Consider the following 16,363-nt stretch of genomic DNA (forward strand, 5'->3'; position numbering starts at 1 on the left):
AAAATTACTTCCTACTGTCTGGGGGAGATGGCATCTTTAGGGGACTCTGAGATAATTGGGATAATGATCAAGTCCTGGGAAAAGTAGCTGTGTCAATTGTTGTCCAGTCTCTGTGTGATGGCTGGAGAAGTCTATGAGGCTGAACCATCTCAGGTAGCAGCTTTGAAGTTGTTCTGGATGCAGAATTTTGAGGAAACTGCAACAGAGGCATTCTGAGTGGCTGGATCACCTAGGCTACTTGTCTTTATTGGTATCTGGCCCTTTTTTCTGAAAACACATAAACTTTTAAAGGTAACATACATATCTCCATTAACACAAGTATGGAATGTGCAGTGTGCACAAGTCAGTTAAAGGTGAGTGTTCTTTGTTTGATCAGGTAAAACGCATCTGTTAACTTTATAAGTTTATTTGGACTGTATAACCAAACCTCTATCTATGCCATATGAAAGAATGGCATGTAATAATAAGTCATGAGGACTCCGTAGCCAACAAGATTTACCATGTCTCATCCAGTCTCAGAGCTGTTCCCATGTGGAGGGATCAGCATATACACCACCTGTCCTGTAGTCTTTCTTGGTTTCTTTTTATATTTGTAGTCAAGATTTTCAGGAGATTTCCCCTAATCAAATTTGATCTTCATTAATTTTTAAGAGAACCATAACTATTTGTTTCCTGTGGAAACAAAGGCATAACCTCTCCCCCAACACATTTTCTGACTTCCATTTCCATTAAGACATTCTCCCCACCACCCCACCCCCAGAGCTGAAGACCGAACTCAGGGCCTTGTGCTTGCTAGGCAAGCGCTCTACCACTGAGCTAAATCCCCAACCCCAAGACAGTCTTAAAATATATAGGTTGATTTAATTTAGCAGTTTCCACAATCCAGTGTCTCTCAGTTTTCTGTTCATTAGCATTCAAAAAATTCAAAGTCAACAAAGCACCATACAGGATCCAGACATACTATGTATTTCCCATCTTTGTGTGGCTTCTTTTTATATTACTTTACTCTATTTTTAAAGACTTTACTATATTATCTTTAAACTGTTTTTTTTCCTATGATTGTCTATACCCATTTTTTTCTTTCTTTAGCAACTAAGCACATTTTTAAACATACTGTACCTTTTTAGAGGTTTTCTATGTCTGGACCTAGCTTTATTAAGTGCCTGCAGCATTTTCTGACCACATAAGACAAATCTTAAACTACCATGTCAGCTGCTGTGTGGTTCAGCTTAGCTCATGGTCCTGGCACATGGTGCTGTCTGGCTCAAGCCCACAGGCAGCGGCCAGGAGCAGCATCTCTGTACTCTGAGCACCTGCCTGAGAGACTGCAGGGCTAGGAAGCTACATCCAGCTCCTTGTCCCAAACTTTTCTTAGCTTTCTCAGGCCCTATGTTTGGATATTCAAGCCTCCACATTGAATATCATATGTAGATAGATTTTCCTTTGGACTGCCAACAAATAACAACATGGAGACTTATTGTTAATTATGAAAGTTTGGCCTTAACTTAGGCTTGTTTTTAACTAGCTCTTATAACTTATATTAACCCATTTCTATTAATCTATATTCTGTTACATACCATCCATCCTACTTGCTCCATGTCTCCTCACATCTCTCTCATGAGCCTAGATTCCTCCTTCTCCTCCTCTCTCTCTCTTCCCAGAAATCCCACCTATACTTCCTGTCTAGCTATTGGCTGTTCGTTCAGCTTTTTATTACACCAATCACAACAATACACCTACACACAGTGTACAGATATCCCACAACATTTCTCTACTTTAATTTTCTGGAATAGATTTATATATTTTATAATCATAAAATTAAGTTACAATATAAAATAATAGTACCAATTTTCATACATTTGTTTAGGACTTTTAAAAATATATTTCTTGTATCTACATATGACTAAAAACTCATTAGTTCAGACAGACCTTGCTGATTTTTTATAATATTTCAAATAATATTAGATAGGATGCTTACTTTGCCCAAACATGTTTGTTTAAAAAAATAGTATAACAAAATTGGAGAGTAAAATTAAGTTATACAGAATAAAATCTCAAGCCTACACATGTATTTCAGAAAATTTTATCTAAGGCATAGTAAGTGTTAATGATAGTAACCACAACCCACACATTTGAAGGTAAAATTAAGAATAACACAGTATCTGCTCATATTTGTTTGGCTTGCTCTTCCCAGGTCATGCATTCAAGTGCTTACTAGATGTCAGGTCTGTTCTAGGGATGGGGAAACAGTGAGGAAAAGGGGGGAACCCCTACTTGACATTCCATTCTCACAGGCACAGAATGGGAGAGGCCGGACGGAGCAAAGAAGCTCCTTGGGTACAGTAGATCAGCCCAATGAGAGAGGTGTGCGGTGGCAGGGCCTTGAGACAGGGAGAGTGGATTCTGGAGAGTGAGTTGGAGGGAAGCCTTTTCAAGAGCCTGGCATCGGAATGTGGACTTGAAATCAATAAGGCAGTTAATTTAAGAGCGTCAGCTGCTGGAGGAAGTGCGTCCCAGACCCAGCACACAGTCAGCCACAGCCAGCAGAGTGCCTGGCCTAGGGAGAGCAAGCAGAGGACAGGGTGGGCCCACAGCAGTGGGTGAGGGTGAGATTAGAAGAGGAGAAGTGTGTGGTTCAGCACCTCGTGAGCTCCTGTGAGAGCGTGAGTGTAACTGAGTGAAATGAGGAACTTGGGAGCCGTTTAAGCAGAGTGCTTACGAGACTTAAATGTTTAGATCATTGGCTGTTTTGTTGAAGTAAGATTGAGAGAAAGCAGTCAGGAACCTCTTTCAGTTATTATGGGTCTCCACACTAGAGGCCCTGGTATCGGTGAGAGTGGTAAACATGGTCAGAATCTTGGCATGCTTTTACAGAGAGCTAACGGGGTTCCCTGCTGTTAGGAATAGGGATTGAAATAGAAGCATCAAGAATGATTCTGACCCGCTGGTGGGATATGGTTGCCATTAACTGAAATGAGAAAGGCTGTGTGTAGACTGCGGGTATGATCAGAGTTTGATTACAGACAAGGTCAGTTTAGTGTCACTTAGGTTAGTACTTAGGAGCACAAGAATGGAGTCAGGAAAGTCCTAGGCACCCTTGTGGGTGGTTGTCAGTGGATGGGGAAGAAAAGAAAACCGTGTGCTAACTCTGAGCACTACGAGGGTAGGTAGGCAGAGAGGAGGGGAAGGATTCCCAGGGTGGCTGAGGATGAGAGAGCAGACGGGAGAGAGATCTGCAAGGGCCCAAGGAAGGAAGAGGAGGCTGCTGACGGAGGTGGATGGTGCAGAGCTGAAAGTCTGCGTTTTCCTTAGCACCAGTGACCTTGGCCAGGGTGGTTTCGTCACACTGGGGAGCATAAGCCTGCTTGCAACAAGCTTCAGAGAAAAAGAAAGGGAAGGATCCGAGATGGTATGTGTGGGAATGCTTTAGTTTTTACTAAAGAGGATTGAAGAACTGGGAAGTAGGTAGAGAAGAAGTGAGGTTGGAGTAGGGTTTGTCTGCTCAGAAGAGGAAGACAGCATGTTCGTGCACTGGCAGTATTACAGAGGAAGGGAATGTGGGACACATGGCACTCCAGAGTGATGGCTTTGAGCAGGTGAGTTGGGGTGGGGGTGGTACTGAAGTGCCCCCAAGAGGGCATGGACCTGGCCAGGGACTCTTCAGCTCTAGAAGTGGGTGCAGGGCTGGCAGAACATACTTGCACACAGTGGTTGTAGGTACGTACTAAGCTGAACTTTCTTCTTGCTCTGCTTATCTTTTTTAACATGAGAAGTGTTGTTTATTTCTCTTTCTGCCATGATCATCATAACAGAGAATTAGTACATAAAAAATGAGGAATTTGGAGTAAAAAAAGGAATCTGGTGTTGATGAGAGAAAACACGTATAAAAACGTGACAAGAGCTTGTAATAGTCCTAATGGGAACGTTTCCCAAGAATCTTCAAGCATAGCTGCCTCTGTCCAGACATGCACTGCAAGTTGAGTTCTTGTTTTTTATGAGAATCTCTCCCAACATGGGGTCCTCAGTGAGGCACTGTCCTTAAAAAAGAGAGCAGAGATACTAACGAGCTTTGCCCTTCCTCTAGAGCGCTGCAGAAGACTGCTACTTTTAAAATGTTCATCACCCGCTTGAGCCTGGCAGTATCTGACGATCTCACACACCACGAGGTGTCAACTGAACTTCTAAGGCTCACTCTGGACAACATTTTTCTCCATGTATGTCCTGTGCCTGGTGTCCTCCCAGGGGAAGAGCCCCCCTCCAACCTCCTCCAGCTTTTCAGTGTGGAAGTCTACTTTGGGGACCTGCAACTGGACAACCAGCTTTACAACAAGTCCAATTTCCACTTCGCTGTCTTGGTCTGCCAGGGAGAGAAAACTGCACCAGCCCCGTACTCCAGAGGGCAGAGTCTCCTGCTCCCCACCAGAGACTTGGAGAGGTACAAGGAGAACTGCTTCATCAAACTCCGCCTCACTGGATCTGAGGGGACAGACTTCCTCTTTGATGTCAGCGAGTTCTCTTTTGAACTGAAACCAGCAAGGCTCTATGTGGAGGACACCTTTGTATACTACATCAAAACTTTGTTCGACACCTACCTTCCTCACAGCACGGTGGCTGGTCGCCATGCACAGCTCTCTGCAGGGAGGCAGGTGCTGCCCCTGCAGGTGAGACAGCATGCCAGGGCCTTGGTGAACCCGGTGAAGTTGCGGAAGCTCGTCATCCAGCCAGTGAGCCTGCTTGTCAGCATCCATGCTTCTCTCAAGCTGTACATAGCCTCCGACCACACCCCTCTGTCCTTCTCTGTGTTTGAAAGAGGACCAGTGTTCACTACGGCGAGGCAGCTGGTGCACGCACTGGCCATGCACTATGCTGCTGGGGCTCTTTTCAGAGCAGGTGAGGATGCAAGGGAAGGGTCTGTGGTGGGCTCGCACCCAGACAGAAACGGCACACGGGGGTGGAGGGCTCTGTCTGCTTGACAGCGCAGGGGAGAGCAGGGAAGAGGTGAGGCTACACATCTAACAGAGCTAGGTGTGAACTGTGGCAGTGTAAGCCTTGGGTGACTTCACACCTCCCTCAGTCTGCGTCTTCATCTGTAAAGTGGATTTTAAGATCCTGAGATCAGCCGAAGTATGTCAAGCCTGGCATTTTGCTTGGCACTTAACAGACTCTCAAGCCTTCGTAGCTGTAATAGTTTAGCTTTTACATAACATAGATTAGCTAAATATCGGGGACTATGGGGGTCCAGCCCCTCGATAGTCCCCTCCCAGGGTCCGGGAAGAATCTACAACCAGCTGATAATTAATCTTTGATGGGAAGAAATGAATCTATGTACACGAAACTCCTTAGTCCATAAACTTTATTATTCTGTGTCAGTTACAAGCTTATATTCTGCTCTCATATTTAGGTCTTTTTTTGCCTGATTTCTCTCTACACTTGTCCGCGGTCCCCTCTGGGTTCTATCTTAATTCCTTCATCTTGTTCTGCCCCTTCTAGGGTCTCATCCATCTTGTTCCTTCCCATATCATCTTTTCTCCCATCTCTTTCTCTCTCCTCATCTAGTTCTTCCTCATCTTGTTGTTCCCCATCTGGCTCATCCTCATCTTCCATCTCATTCCTCTAGTACTCTCTTCTAGCCCTTCAATCTAGTTCTTCCCCATCTCAGTTTGTTCCTCTCAAGTTCTTACCCGTCTAGTTCTTCCATTCTCTTTTCTCTTCTCCGACCCTCTGTCCTGGAGGTCCCGGTATATAAAAGGAGGGTCCGAGCTAAATTGTGTAAAGCTATTACTTAACGTCCACCTGACCTAGGCGGTGTCTCCTTGTCGAATTTACCTTAAGTCAGGAGACTTGTATGTGGGCTGTTATCACTGTTAGTCCTCGGAAATTGGGCGACCACCTGGGCGGTGTCTCCTTGTGGAATTTACCTTAAGTCAGGAGACTCGCCTGTGGGTGGTTATCACTGTTAGTCCTCGGAAGTTGGGCAACCACCTGGGTGGTGTCTCCTTTAGCCCTTGAAAGTGGCTAGTGGAGTTATCTGATTCCAGAGAAAGCCTTTCCTGAGGCTGTTCTCCAAATGCCTGGAATGTGTATGTCTAGAGAGTGATCAGTCCACATTGTTAGCCGTTCTTAGGGAAAAGTCAATTGGGAAAACTATGAAGGCACACATGATTTTCATAACAGAAGACAGCTGATATATAACAAGCCAAGTAACACCAAAAACTCCTTGGGATTTGGCTTCCTCTGGAGGAATTCCCTGATTCCTCCAGGTAGTGACTTTGTCATAACCAGCTGAGTTCTTATGATATATTCCTGCGGCCCGCAGCAGCTAAATGTAGCAAACACGTTTTTAGTACCTTGCAGGCACAAGACTCTGTCTCAGTGCGCTAGTGCAGCCAGGAAAGTGAGCCTGGGCTCTCGACTCCTGACTTAAAAGATGTCCAGCTCTAGGTGGCCAGTGCCTTCATTTCTGATCATGTAGGTGAGAAGGTGAGAGGATTCGAAGCATGTACAGAGAGCCCTGTGCATCCCCAGCAGTCACTGCCTGTCACGCAGAGCACAGGGAAGGCTGTTGGTGGCTCTGCTCTCCACAGACTCTTCCAGAGAAGAACGGCCCTTCCTACCCTCTGCTTGGTGGCAGGCAGATGGTCTGCTGCAGGCTGTGGGGTGCTTTAAACTCGGTGTCAAGGGGAGAGGTAAGGCTTCTGTTTCCCGTCCGGCTGGAAGAGCCTGCGGGGTGTCTGCTGTGAGGGCAGAATTTCCCATGGGGAAGATGAGAAGTAAGCGGCTCCCTGGGATCTCAACCACTTGACAGCTGTGTTTCTGACTCAGGGTCACTCTTAGACAGGCCCAGGTTGATAGCCTGGTCCTCATGGTCATTAGCACTCATGTCAAGAGCAGTATCCACACTTGGCTTTGTTACGTCTTCTCCAGTAAAGAACCTGAAGACCAGCCGGGCGGTGGTGGCGCACGCCTTTAATCCCAGCACTTGGGAGGCAGAGCCAGGCGGATCTCTGTGAGTTCGAGGCCAGCCTGGTCTCCAAAGCGAGTTCCAGGAAAGGCGCAAAGCTACACAGAGAAACCCTGTCTCGAAAAACCAAAAAAAAAAAAAAAAAAAGAACCTGAAGACCGACTTCCCGAAAGTGACGAGGGTAAGAGCTGCTGTCCTTCCGTCTTCGTGACCTTGTGCTTATGAATCACCATAGACCAGTCAGACTGTGGCAGCAAGGGACTGTATTACCGTTGATGAGAGAGAGGCCAGTAATCATGCTCCATGCGTAAGACTAAACTTCCCCCATAGTGACTACGTAGAGAATAGGGCCGTCCTGACTGCACTACCAGGGAAAGTGACAGCTCCTGGCTGCTGGCCTTACTGACCTGTGTCTGGATAGTTTGCACAGTAGTGAAGAAAACATCCCTCCCTTGCCAAGGAGTCAATTTAAAATGATCCATAATACTTCAAATTGAATAGATGTGTATATCTGCAAACTACCCCAGACACTTAGCCTTCTGGGAGCTTGGCTTGTAACAGCTCTGCTCAAAGGCCGAGGAAAGAGGGAGGCTTCCTGCAGTCAGAGCTGGCACTAAGCTAGGAAGACGGAGGACAAACCCCACCTGTGCCCAAGTAGTCATGGCCTCTGGAGCCTTTGTGCTGAGCTGACTGCCTCGTTTTACTAGAGGAGTCTCATGTGAACATTCTCTTGGCCTTTTTTCTAATTCACTTAAAAATCCTGTGATTATGTCAATCTCGGTATGTAGCAGGAAAGAAATTCTAATACCAAAGCCATTTTAAAGCTGTTGAAAATATTGTCACTAAAACTCAGTGGTCAGTCTGAATACTGTCTGAAGAAAACAGCCTTTGGAGGAGTGGGGAAGAGAAAGGTCACAGTGAGGGCGGCTGACAGAACTAAGGATAACGGACTAGCATTCCCGTCGAGAGAGGGCGCGGGCTGGCTGGGAGGAAGCAGGTTGTGTCCATCTCCCTCGGGTCCGCATTCACCCATTGGGCTCAAGAAGGTTCCTGGCTGGGACAGTCGAAAACACCCTGACCTCATTTCTAGGGAAGTTTGTGAAGTCATTTGAAGAGGCTTTAAAAATAAATAACAGCTAACTAGAAGTGAGTGACCCTACTCAAAGGGAGGCATGTGGGCTTGAGAATTCCCCAAGGTCCTTGGCTACCTCCAGCTCTTACTCTCAGACTAAGCCATGTAGACCCAGGTTATCAACAAAATTTCCACAGCTAAGCCACAGGTATGCAGATGGCCCTCTGTATTCTTGAGTCCAACCAACTGTAGCCTGAAAATACTAGAATTACGTGGGTTGAAGTAAACTTTTGTTCTTGACATTATTCCCATAAATATGCAGAATAAAGAGGCCAGCAAGATGGCCGGTGGCTGGCGCAGTGGGTAAAGGTGAAAGGAGAGAACTGAGTCGTAATTACAGATTGTCTTCTGGCCTCCACAAGTGTACTGTGGCCTTTGTACACCCACATCCACACAAATAAGTAAATGTAATAAACATTTTTAAATTCAGCATAAGAACATTTGAGGCAGCTTTTGCGTTACGCACAGTCCAGAGGCCATTTCCATATACTGGAGGACAGAAGAGTTCGATGCATACACACTCTGTACATCAGGGCTGGACATCTCTGGACTCTGGTGCTTGCGGGGTCCTGTGCCTGGTGAAGCTGAGACCACTTCATTTGCTTTAGGGGAAAGCCAACAAGGAGTGTCCTCAGGTACTTTGTCTTCTCTGCCCAGCATAGATGCCACTGAGTTGCATCTCACTCCATAGACAGCCCTCTGGTGGTGTCAGGCCTCACTGAGCACAGCAGAGGAAATGTCAGCACCACCCTTCATATAGCTAGGAAGAACAGGAAAGAACTCCCAGTAGCTGAGTGGGAGCTAAGAGACGAGGCTGGGCTGGCCCCTCTGTGTTCCCAGATTTCCAAATCTGAAGCAGCAGTCAGAGAGATCTCTGCCTGACACAAACGTCAAGGGAAACCAGTGCTTCTAAACCAGCCCTCGGATAGAACTTTATGATCATTCCAGACAAAGGAAAATCTTTTTTTTTAATTTTTTATTTATTTATTTATTTATTTTTATTTTTAACCTCCACAGAGTACCTTTCACGGATAACTTATTCCATATGACCCTGCTTTTTTGTGGGGGGAGGGGAGCAGGGATCAAGTAAACTAGCCGAGATTGTAAACCCTACTCCCTGTCTTACCAGCCAGAGACTTTGACTTACGACATAATCTTAGCCTTAGTGTCCTCTGCTTCCTGCCCAGTGGAGATGCTACCCCGCAGCACCAAGTGAATACCCATACAGCTCTGAGCCTAGAAGCTCAGTGGTCAGGGTACATTTGCAAGGTGATGATGGCACTGTTTGCCTTGCTGCTTGGGGGATTCCATGATCAATGCCTTACCCCGATGTGGCTCCACTCCCCACTTTGACTGAACCCATCTTGTCATTCTAATGTTCCAGGGAGAAGGGCTCAAAATTTATGGGTGTCCTTCCCTCCCTGCCTTGATAGTGACCTGGGAACTTGGGATTCCTCTTGGGTTGGTGACTTAACTGCACATCTCTGTCACCGAGACGTGATGTTGAGAGAGAACCGTTCTCACATGGGCCCTGGCCTCACAGCTTTCCCAATAATAAGGCCACAGTATCGGGCTGGTGCTTGAAGATTCCTGGAGGAAGTTGCTTTTGCAGAGTTCTCCCCACTTGACCCTGGTCCTTGCCTGGCCCTGGAGTCCTCTGGGTTTATAGCCCTCAACCCCCATCCTCTGGTCCCCTCCCCTCCAGGCGGAAGGGGAAAGGCAGCTGTGGACCGCACTATAGCCTCGTTCCCACAAGGCAGAAGGCTGTGTAGGCCACTGAGCAGGCCAGCTCCTGGCAAGCCTGAGTTTAAACAGGAAAGCAAAGCCACCCTCCTGGGACTCTGGTGGGGAGCACCACTCCCTCTCACTAACCTAATCAGTACATCCCTGTCACTGATGTTTACACAACTGAGGCCGGGGTGGAAGGGGAGACATTTGTTCACTGTGGCTCCGCTCTAGGAGAAGCGCTCAGCTTGATAGGGTTGGGAAAGATTAAAAATAGCTCCTCTCTCCTTGGCAAAGTTTGCATCCCTTTTGCAACACCCTGTTTAGCATCTGCTCCTCCCCATCAGGCAGCTCCTGCTGCTGCTGCTGCTCCTGCTGCTGCTGCTGCTGCTGCCTCCGCCGCCGCCGCCGCTGCCGCTGCAGCCCTGGCAGGTTGGAACTTCCCAGCCTGTGAGCACCTGCAGCCCAGAGCGCCTGCCTGAGCTGGGGGGTGTTCTCTGCACATGGTTCCCTTTACAGGAGTACAGGAGGCTTAGACACAGAAGTCATATTAGAGCCATTTGCAAGGCTGCCAAAGGATCACTGTGATTTATAAAGTATGAAAGTTCACCATTTATGAATTCACAGAGAATGAGTTATTTCCCATGTTTTGCTCCAAAGTAGCTTATGATACCCTCCATTCTAGTGTGAAAGGGGATTTCAGGGAGAACAGGCCGCTTTTCACACATGTTGAAACCCTGAACTCAAGGTCTCACTAACCCTTTCCCTTTGTGTCTTGCAGGCTGGGTGGTGGGGTCTCTGGAAATTCTCGGCAGCCCCGCCAGCTTAGTGAGAAGCATTGGAAATGGGATCTCGGACTTCTTCAGGCTTCCATACGAAGGGTTGACACGAGGCCCAGGGGCCTTCGTGAGTGGAGTCTCCAGAGGGACCACATCCTTCGTCAAGCACATTTCCAAAGGTAACTGGGGAGGTCCTTGCCAGTCCTTGTCTGGTTTTTCCAGTGTTCAGGCTTATAGCAAAGCTCATGTATAAGGCTTCATGTTTTAAACAAGTCACTGCTTGCCTGTTGTGTATGAAAATGTTTCAGAAACTGGAAGATTTTAAACCTCTCATTGGGAAAACATGGACTAGCTCAACCGTCATTCCATGCAATAAATACAGAAATATTGAAAGTGTCCATGACTGCTGCTGAGCATCAGGAATCCTACACTAGTTGCCTCATGATATTTTTAAAATGTAGATACAGTTGTCCCAACTTTCTTAAGGACATGAATACATTGTGATGAGGAATGAGCTTAGGAAGCTGATTCCTAAGCCAACTTCACTCCAGCTCCCTGCATACACAGTGCCATCTTGTGGTCCACACAAGTCCTCAGGCATGGAGGCCTAACTGCTTCCCACCAGGAGAATGTTTTCATTTCATCCAGTGTTTGCTTGATATTTTGGTCAGGTTGGCAGTGACTGGGAAACTAACAAGGGCCATCTGAGTCCCCTTCTCTTCTCAGCAGGAGGCAGAGAAAACAGGGCAAAGGCCTTCTTGCCCATAAAAGGCATTTTACTGTAGACAATACCATAACTCTGTTATGAGTGAGCAGGTTATAGAAGTCTCTAGAAGGCTCAAAAGAAGACTTAAGGTTGAAATATGAGAACCCATGATCCATAGCAAGGATGGGGCTGTGGGTGGGGGGTTGGCAAGAGAAGAGCAAAAGCAATAAAAACGAATTCCATGGACAATGAAAGGGAGCCTCCCCCAGCCCCAGATCCCAGGAGGCCTGGGAGCTGACGAGCGGGTCACAGCTGTGTTCCTGGTGGGCTTCTCGTTCCTGCCGTGCGTGCGTCTCTGAGGTTCTCTTGTTTCTGTTTACAATATGACAACAAACACCTGCTAAGCTGAACCTCAGTGGTAAATTTAGCATCCTGCACGCAAGCGTGCGTTCAGACCACAGGTAGGTGGTAGCTGCAGAAATGGAACATGCCATTCCTTTTCCTTCTGGCTGTGCTGACTGAGACGCACACGCACTTGGTGGCGGTTCGAACTGTTCAGCCCGTGGCTGAAGCTGCCTTTCTCAGGAAAACCAAACAGAATCATCGCTTTGATGCCTTTGTTGTCTTTCCCAACAGTCAACGTCTCGATGACCAAAGCTACGTTTAAGTTTCCTGTACTAAATAGTTATTTCCTCAGAATTCCAAATGGTAAGGGTTTAATGTCTCCCTTTTTTAAGATTGAAGTCATGGCCAGGTGTGGTCATGCTTGCTGAGGAAGATCCCAAATTCAAAGCCAATCTAGCTTGCATAAGAGAACAAAGGGAGAGGGAGAAGACTGAATTCATAAAAAGACAATAATTTGAGTCCTAAAGTGGGAACATTTCTTGGCAATCTATCTAAAACTAAGTAGCATACACATAACCTTTCTGAGCTCAAGAAGGCAGGTAGGCTGGGGATGTGGTCAGTAGTAGAATGCTTACCTAGCATAAGCAAGGCCGAGGTTCAATCCTCCCTAATGTACACACACAGCAGAGCAGGTAAATTTTAACCTTTTAGAACCGGACCTCATGGAGGACTTCAGAAGTATTTCCCCAGGTCTCAACAAATGATTGGAAGGGTGTAAAACTCTAGGCTGCTTAGCGATATTTCCTGTGCCCCACTGGGGAGTGCCAGCACCCCATGTGCAAATGGTACATCTCCTGCCTCTAAAGGCTGGGGAGAGAAGAATGTCACTCCCCACTGGGCATATCAAGGGAAGACCCCAGTCTGCCGGTGTCCCCTCCTCCTCCTCCTCCTCCCTACATACCTCTAGGGCCACCACCTCGGGTCCACCGTGTCTGTGACGAGGAAATCAGCCCGTGCTCTTGTACCCTTAGGTACCTTGACGTCCATCACCAACTTGGCCACCAGTCTGGCCCGAAATATGGACCGGCTTTCGCTGGATGAAGAGCACTACAACCGGCAGGAGGAGTGGCGGCGGCAGCTGCCGGAGAGCCTGGGCGAGGGGCTGCGACAGGGCCTGTCCAGGCTGGGCATCAGCCTGCTCGGTAAGGGACTGTGGCGCTCCTGTCCATCTGACTCAGCTCTGCAAGCTCTCCCAAGAATGGCCACAGTGCCCTCTCCATGGGAGTGGTTGTGAAGTTCGTGACCTTTCACAGGCAGAGCTGAGCTTCGACAGGATCAGCCACTTGCTGCAACGCCTGCAGTTATCTGTGGAGCACTGAGACAGGACCAGTTCCACAGAGTTGTGCTCCTGAACAGGGCTATCTCAGGACTGTCTGGGGAAGAGACTCCCCTGCACAGTGCCTAACATGGGCTTGGTGTAAGGGCTCCATCGCAAAGGGAACTGCGCAGGACAGCCCTGAGCACTTTTCGAAGTGAGTAGCCATCAGCCACAGCAGTTACTCCCCATCACCATGGCTGCCTGAGCAGTGTGCACACGCCATGTAAACTGTAGTGAGGAGCCAGCTTCCCCTTCAATTTCTTTATTTCAGATCAGCCCATCTCAAAGCAACTATTGTTTGTCAAGCAGCCAGATAGTATAGTTAGAGGTGAAGATTGCTGTGGGTATTTCAAAGTATCAAGTGTTTGGAAATAAGTTGCTTTGGAAAAATCTATAAAAAGGAAGCTCCAGAGCTGGAAATGTGCAGGGTGGGATTTTCAAGGGTGTTCTTTGTTTATTCGCTTGCAAAGGAATTTAAAACTGGACTGCTTGGCCCCCTGCCTCCCACACGTCTGAGGGAGTACGCAGTGTGTGGAGATCAAAGTGACCATGAGGTGCAGAGCACAGGGTGGAAGAGATGAGGCTGAAAGGCTTCCTCCCGCCTGTATCCCGGTCTCCACTCAGCTGCTCGCCCTGCAGCAGCACAGCAGGCTGAGGCTGTGGGAGGAAGCGGTAAAACATTCCAAGCACAGGTTAAGTTACTAGAGATTATGGAAGCAGTAACAGTTTGTGGCGTGGGGTGCTGTCATTTGATAACGTGTGGAAAGGGGAAGCCAGTGACCTGTGATGAGTGTGGGTAAATCAGCAGCCTCCTCGATTGATTCTGCAGCCCAAAGACTCCTGGGGGTGGGCACAGTGGACAAAACTGTGTCCCTCAGGGCCCTGGATTCCAGGCTAGGTTATCCAGGTCCTTTCTTAGTGACCTTAGGCAAGGTTTTAAGGTCTTTAATCCTGGACTTGTTTGTAAACTGGAGCTGATTAATGCAGTTATGAGAAATAGTGAACAGGCAGGGGCCACAGGGCACTTCCGGGACAGACATGAATTGGTGTTCTACAACCAAAGGAATTGTGAATACTGTCCTGACTTCAGAACAGCATTTGAGCAACTACAGGAATGTTCTTGGGGAAGTCTGCCTGATGAAGTCACTCTGTCCAGAGGGAATGACAGCAAGGTTATCTTGGGGGCTCAAGGTGGTTATTTGGGGACTTGGGGTTGTTTTAAGCTAAGAATCACCCTTTGCTTTGGTCATGAGTGCTCCTTCACCTGTCCAAGAGATCTGAGCTGGCTGTCAAAGGCTGGTCATGACTCCCTTTTGGTCCTAGGATTCTATACTCTTCCCACAAGGAAGCTGCCTCTGTCCAGCTTCCCCTGTTCAAGTTTACCCTCTGGCAGAAGGCTCTGCTGTGTTCAGAGTGTCTCTGCCACGCTGGGAATGGCAGTGGACTCATGTGCTGTCTGCATCTGAGGATGATTCGAGTGTCCACCCCACCCCTACCACCAGTGCCCTAGCGCTGGCCAGCTTGGGCCCCCAGGAGCTCCAGTCCAGACTAGTGCCCCTCCCCCGAGGGCTGCAGACATTTCTGGACTCCTCAGGTTTACGGTGAGTGGCTGCAGCTTGGTGGAGTGACTTCCTGTCCTCCAGGGTTCAAGGGCCTGTCCATGTCTCACGGAATATACAAGCTGCCCTACAGTGCATGGTCGCAGGTTCTCAGCTGTGTGCCAGGAGGACAGGAAACAAGCCTCAGTGTCACATTTCAAACTGATCCCCAGAGTGTTTAAATTGCCACGTGAAGCTCCGAGCTGTGCACAGGTTGGAGCTGTTGTTCTGTAATAATTGAAGACCCCAATGGGGACTGGAACTCTAGCTGCTCAGACTTTTCTGTCTATAAGACTCAGTTACTGAGATACATTTACAGAGCATTTTAGGGTGACAAAGTCCCTTCACACATGCCATCGTACTCTACCTTAACAGCCTTGGTGTTAACTTGTGACTACTCAGCAGGAACCTGCCTTTCTCCCCAGTCACCTCCTCTCAGGGCTCCCAGTTAGAACCAATCAGGACAGTAGAATGAACTGCTGAGAGTCCCAAGGTAGGAAAAATGCATTGCCACTAAACGTGCCCCTTTCCTACCTCCTTGGGGACACTGGAGTGCCATAAAGCACTTGAAAGTCCAAGGATGTCTGTAGCTACTTCAGGCCATGTGGCTCCAAGTCATTGAGGCTCATGGGCTTTTGCATGAGCTTTACATTTGGGAACTGGTGGCCCTGCAGAATTGGCACTGGCTTTGCCTACATGTACCAAATTCACTTCACTTACCCAACCTGCCACACATGCTTCTGTGCCCTGGAGCCTAGCTAGGAAAAGCTGACCACTTCCGTGTCACTGTTCAATTCCAGGTCCCCCCAGCCCTGGCTCTCCCACCCACCAAGGGTACTGCTGCCTAACTGATGCCGTCGTGCCCAGTCTCCCCTCTCGAGATCTTGGCACACATGGGGGCGGCGGGGAGGCAGCAGAGCTGGGGCTTTCAGAATCCCCACAAGACAGGCCTATAATAGATAGAGCCAGAGCCACAGAGGAGGTCCCCTTAAGGAGACCCTTGGGCATCAGACCTGCTACCAGCAGTGCCATTTTCAGTTAGTTGGGACCTGCAGAGTGACAGATTCCAGTTAGCTGCGTCCTAGTTTGCTCACGGTTCCGATGAGAAAGGCTGGCCCCAGGCTGGAATGCCAGCCGCACTAGGTTCTCTCTCTTGCAGGTCCCCAGCAGCACGGTGTCCTAGCTTAGGCCTACACTCCTGTTGTGAACAACAACAGATTGCACTGTGTGAAAAGCTACCATCAAAATAGACTAGTAATAAATGTCCTCGCTGATCCCTGGAGCAAGTCACAGGAGAGAAGGAAGCACTCAGCAAACAGTTCCTTGCTTCTTCAGGACAGGCCTCCTACAGCTCAGGGTACAGAAAAGGCTGTTCCCGTTCCCTGGGGCCCCTCCCACACACTGCTCCCTCCTCCACTCACTTCATCACATTACAGCACTCTCCATGTGGCCGCCCACTCCACAGGCTGGTTGCCAACAGACAACTCTTGAGATCAGTTTCCACTACCTAAAGCCTTAGAGCAGTTTGAGAATATGACAGTAAATAACTTACCAGTTGTGGGACTTGGCTGGATCATACCTACAAAGAAGCCTCCTAAAGCCCTCCCCAAGCAGCTGCTTCCCTCCAGCTAGATTTACAAACTAGGGGCTGGCTATTCATGTGTAAAGAGCCTGTTCTCCAGATCACTGGCACAGAATAGCGGTCCTTGGCATCTGGTGGTGGGTGAGCTCCACGAGGG

The 16,363-nt window shown here is 48.3% G+C and overlaps 1 protein-coding gene across 5 annotated transcripts in view; it reads left to right on the top strand.

Moving 5' to 3' along the window:
- Vps13b (vacuolar protein sorting 13 homolog B) overlaps positions 1–16,363 on the top strand; it is a 559,226-nt gene that overhangs the window by 532,451 nt on the left and 10,412 nt on the right. For all 5 annotated transcript variants that reach the window (XM_052747609.1, XM_052747613.1, XM_052747612.1 and 2 more), the window contains 3 exons: positions 4,085–4,890; positions 10,600–10,776; positions 12,680–12,850. In XM_052747609.1, coding sequence (XP_052603569.1) covers positions 4,085–4,890; positions 10,600–10,776; positions 12,680–12,850 — 1,154 coding nt within the window. The remainder of the gene's footprint in view (positions 1–4,084; positions 4,891–10,599; positions 10,777–12,679; positions 12,851–16,363) is intronic.

Source organism: Peromyscus californicus, unplaced genomic scaffold (assembly GCF_007827085.1).
Source record: "Peromyscus californicus insignis strain IS unplaced genomic scaffold, ASM782708v3 Scaffold_20__1_contigs__length_68692818, whole genome shotgun sequence".
NCBI classification, from domain to species: domain Eukaryota; kingdom Metazoa; phylum Chordata; class Mammalia; order Rodentia; family Cricetidae; genus Peromyscus; species Peromyscus californicus.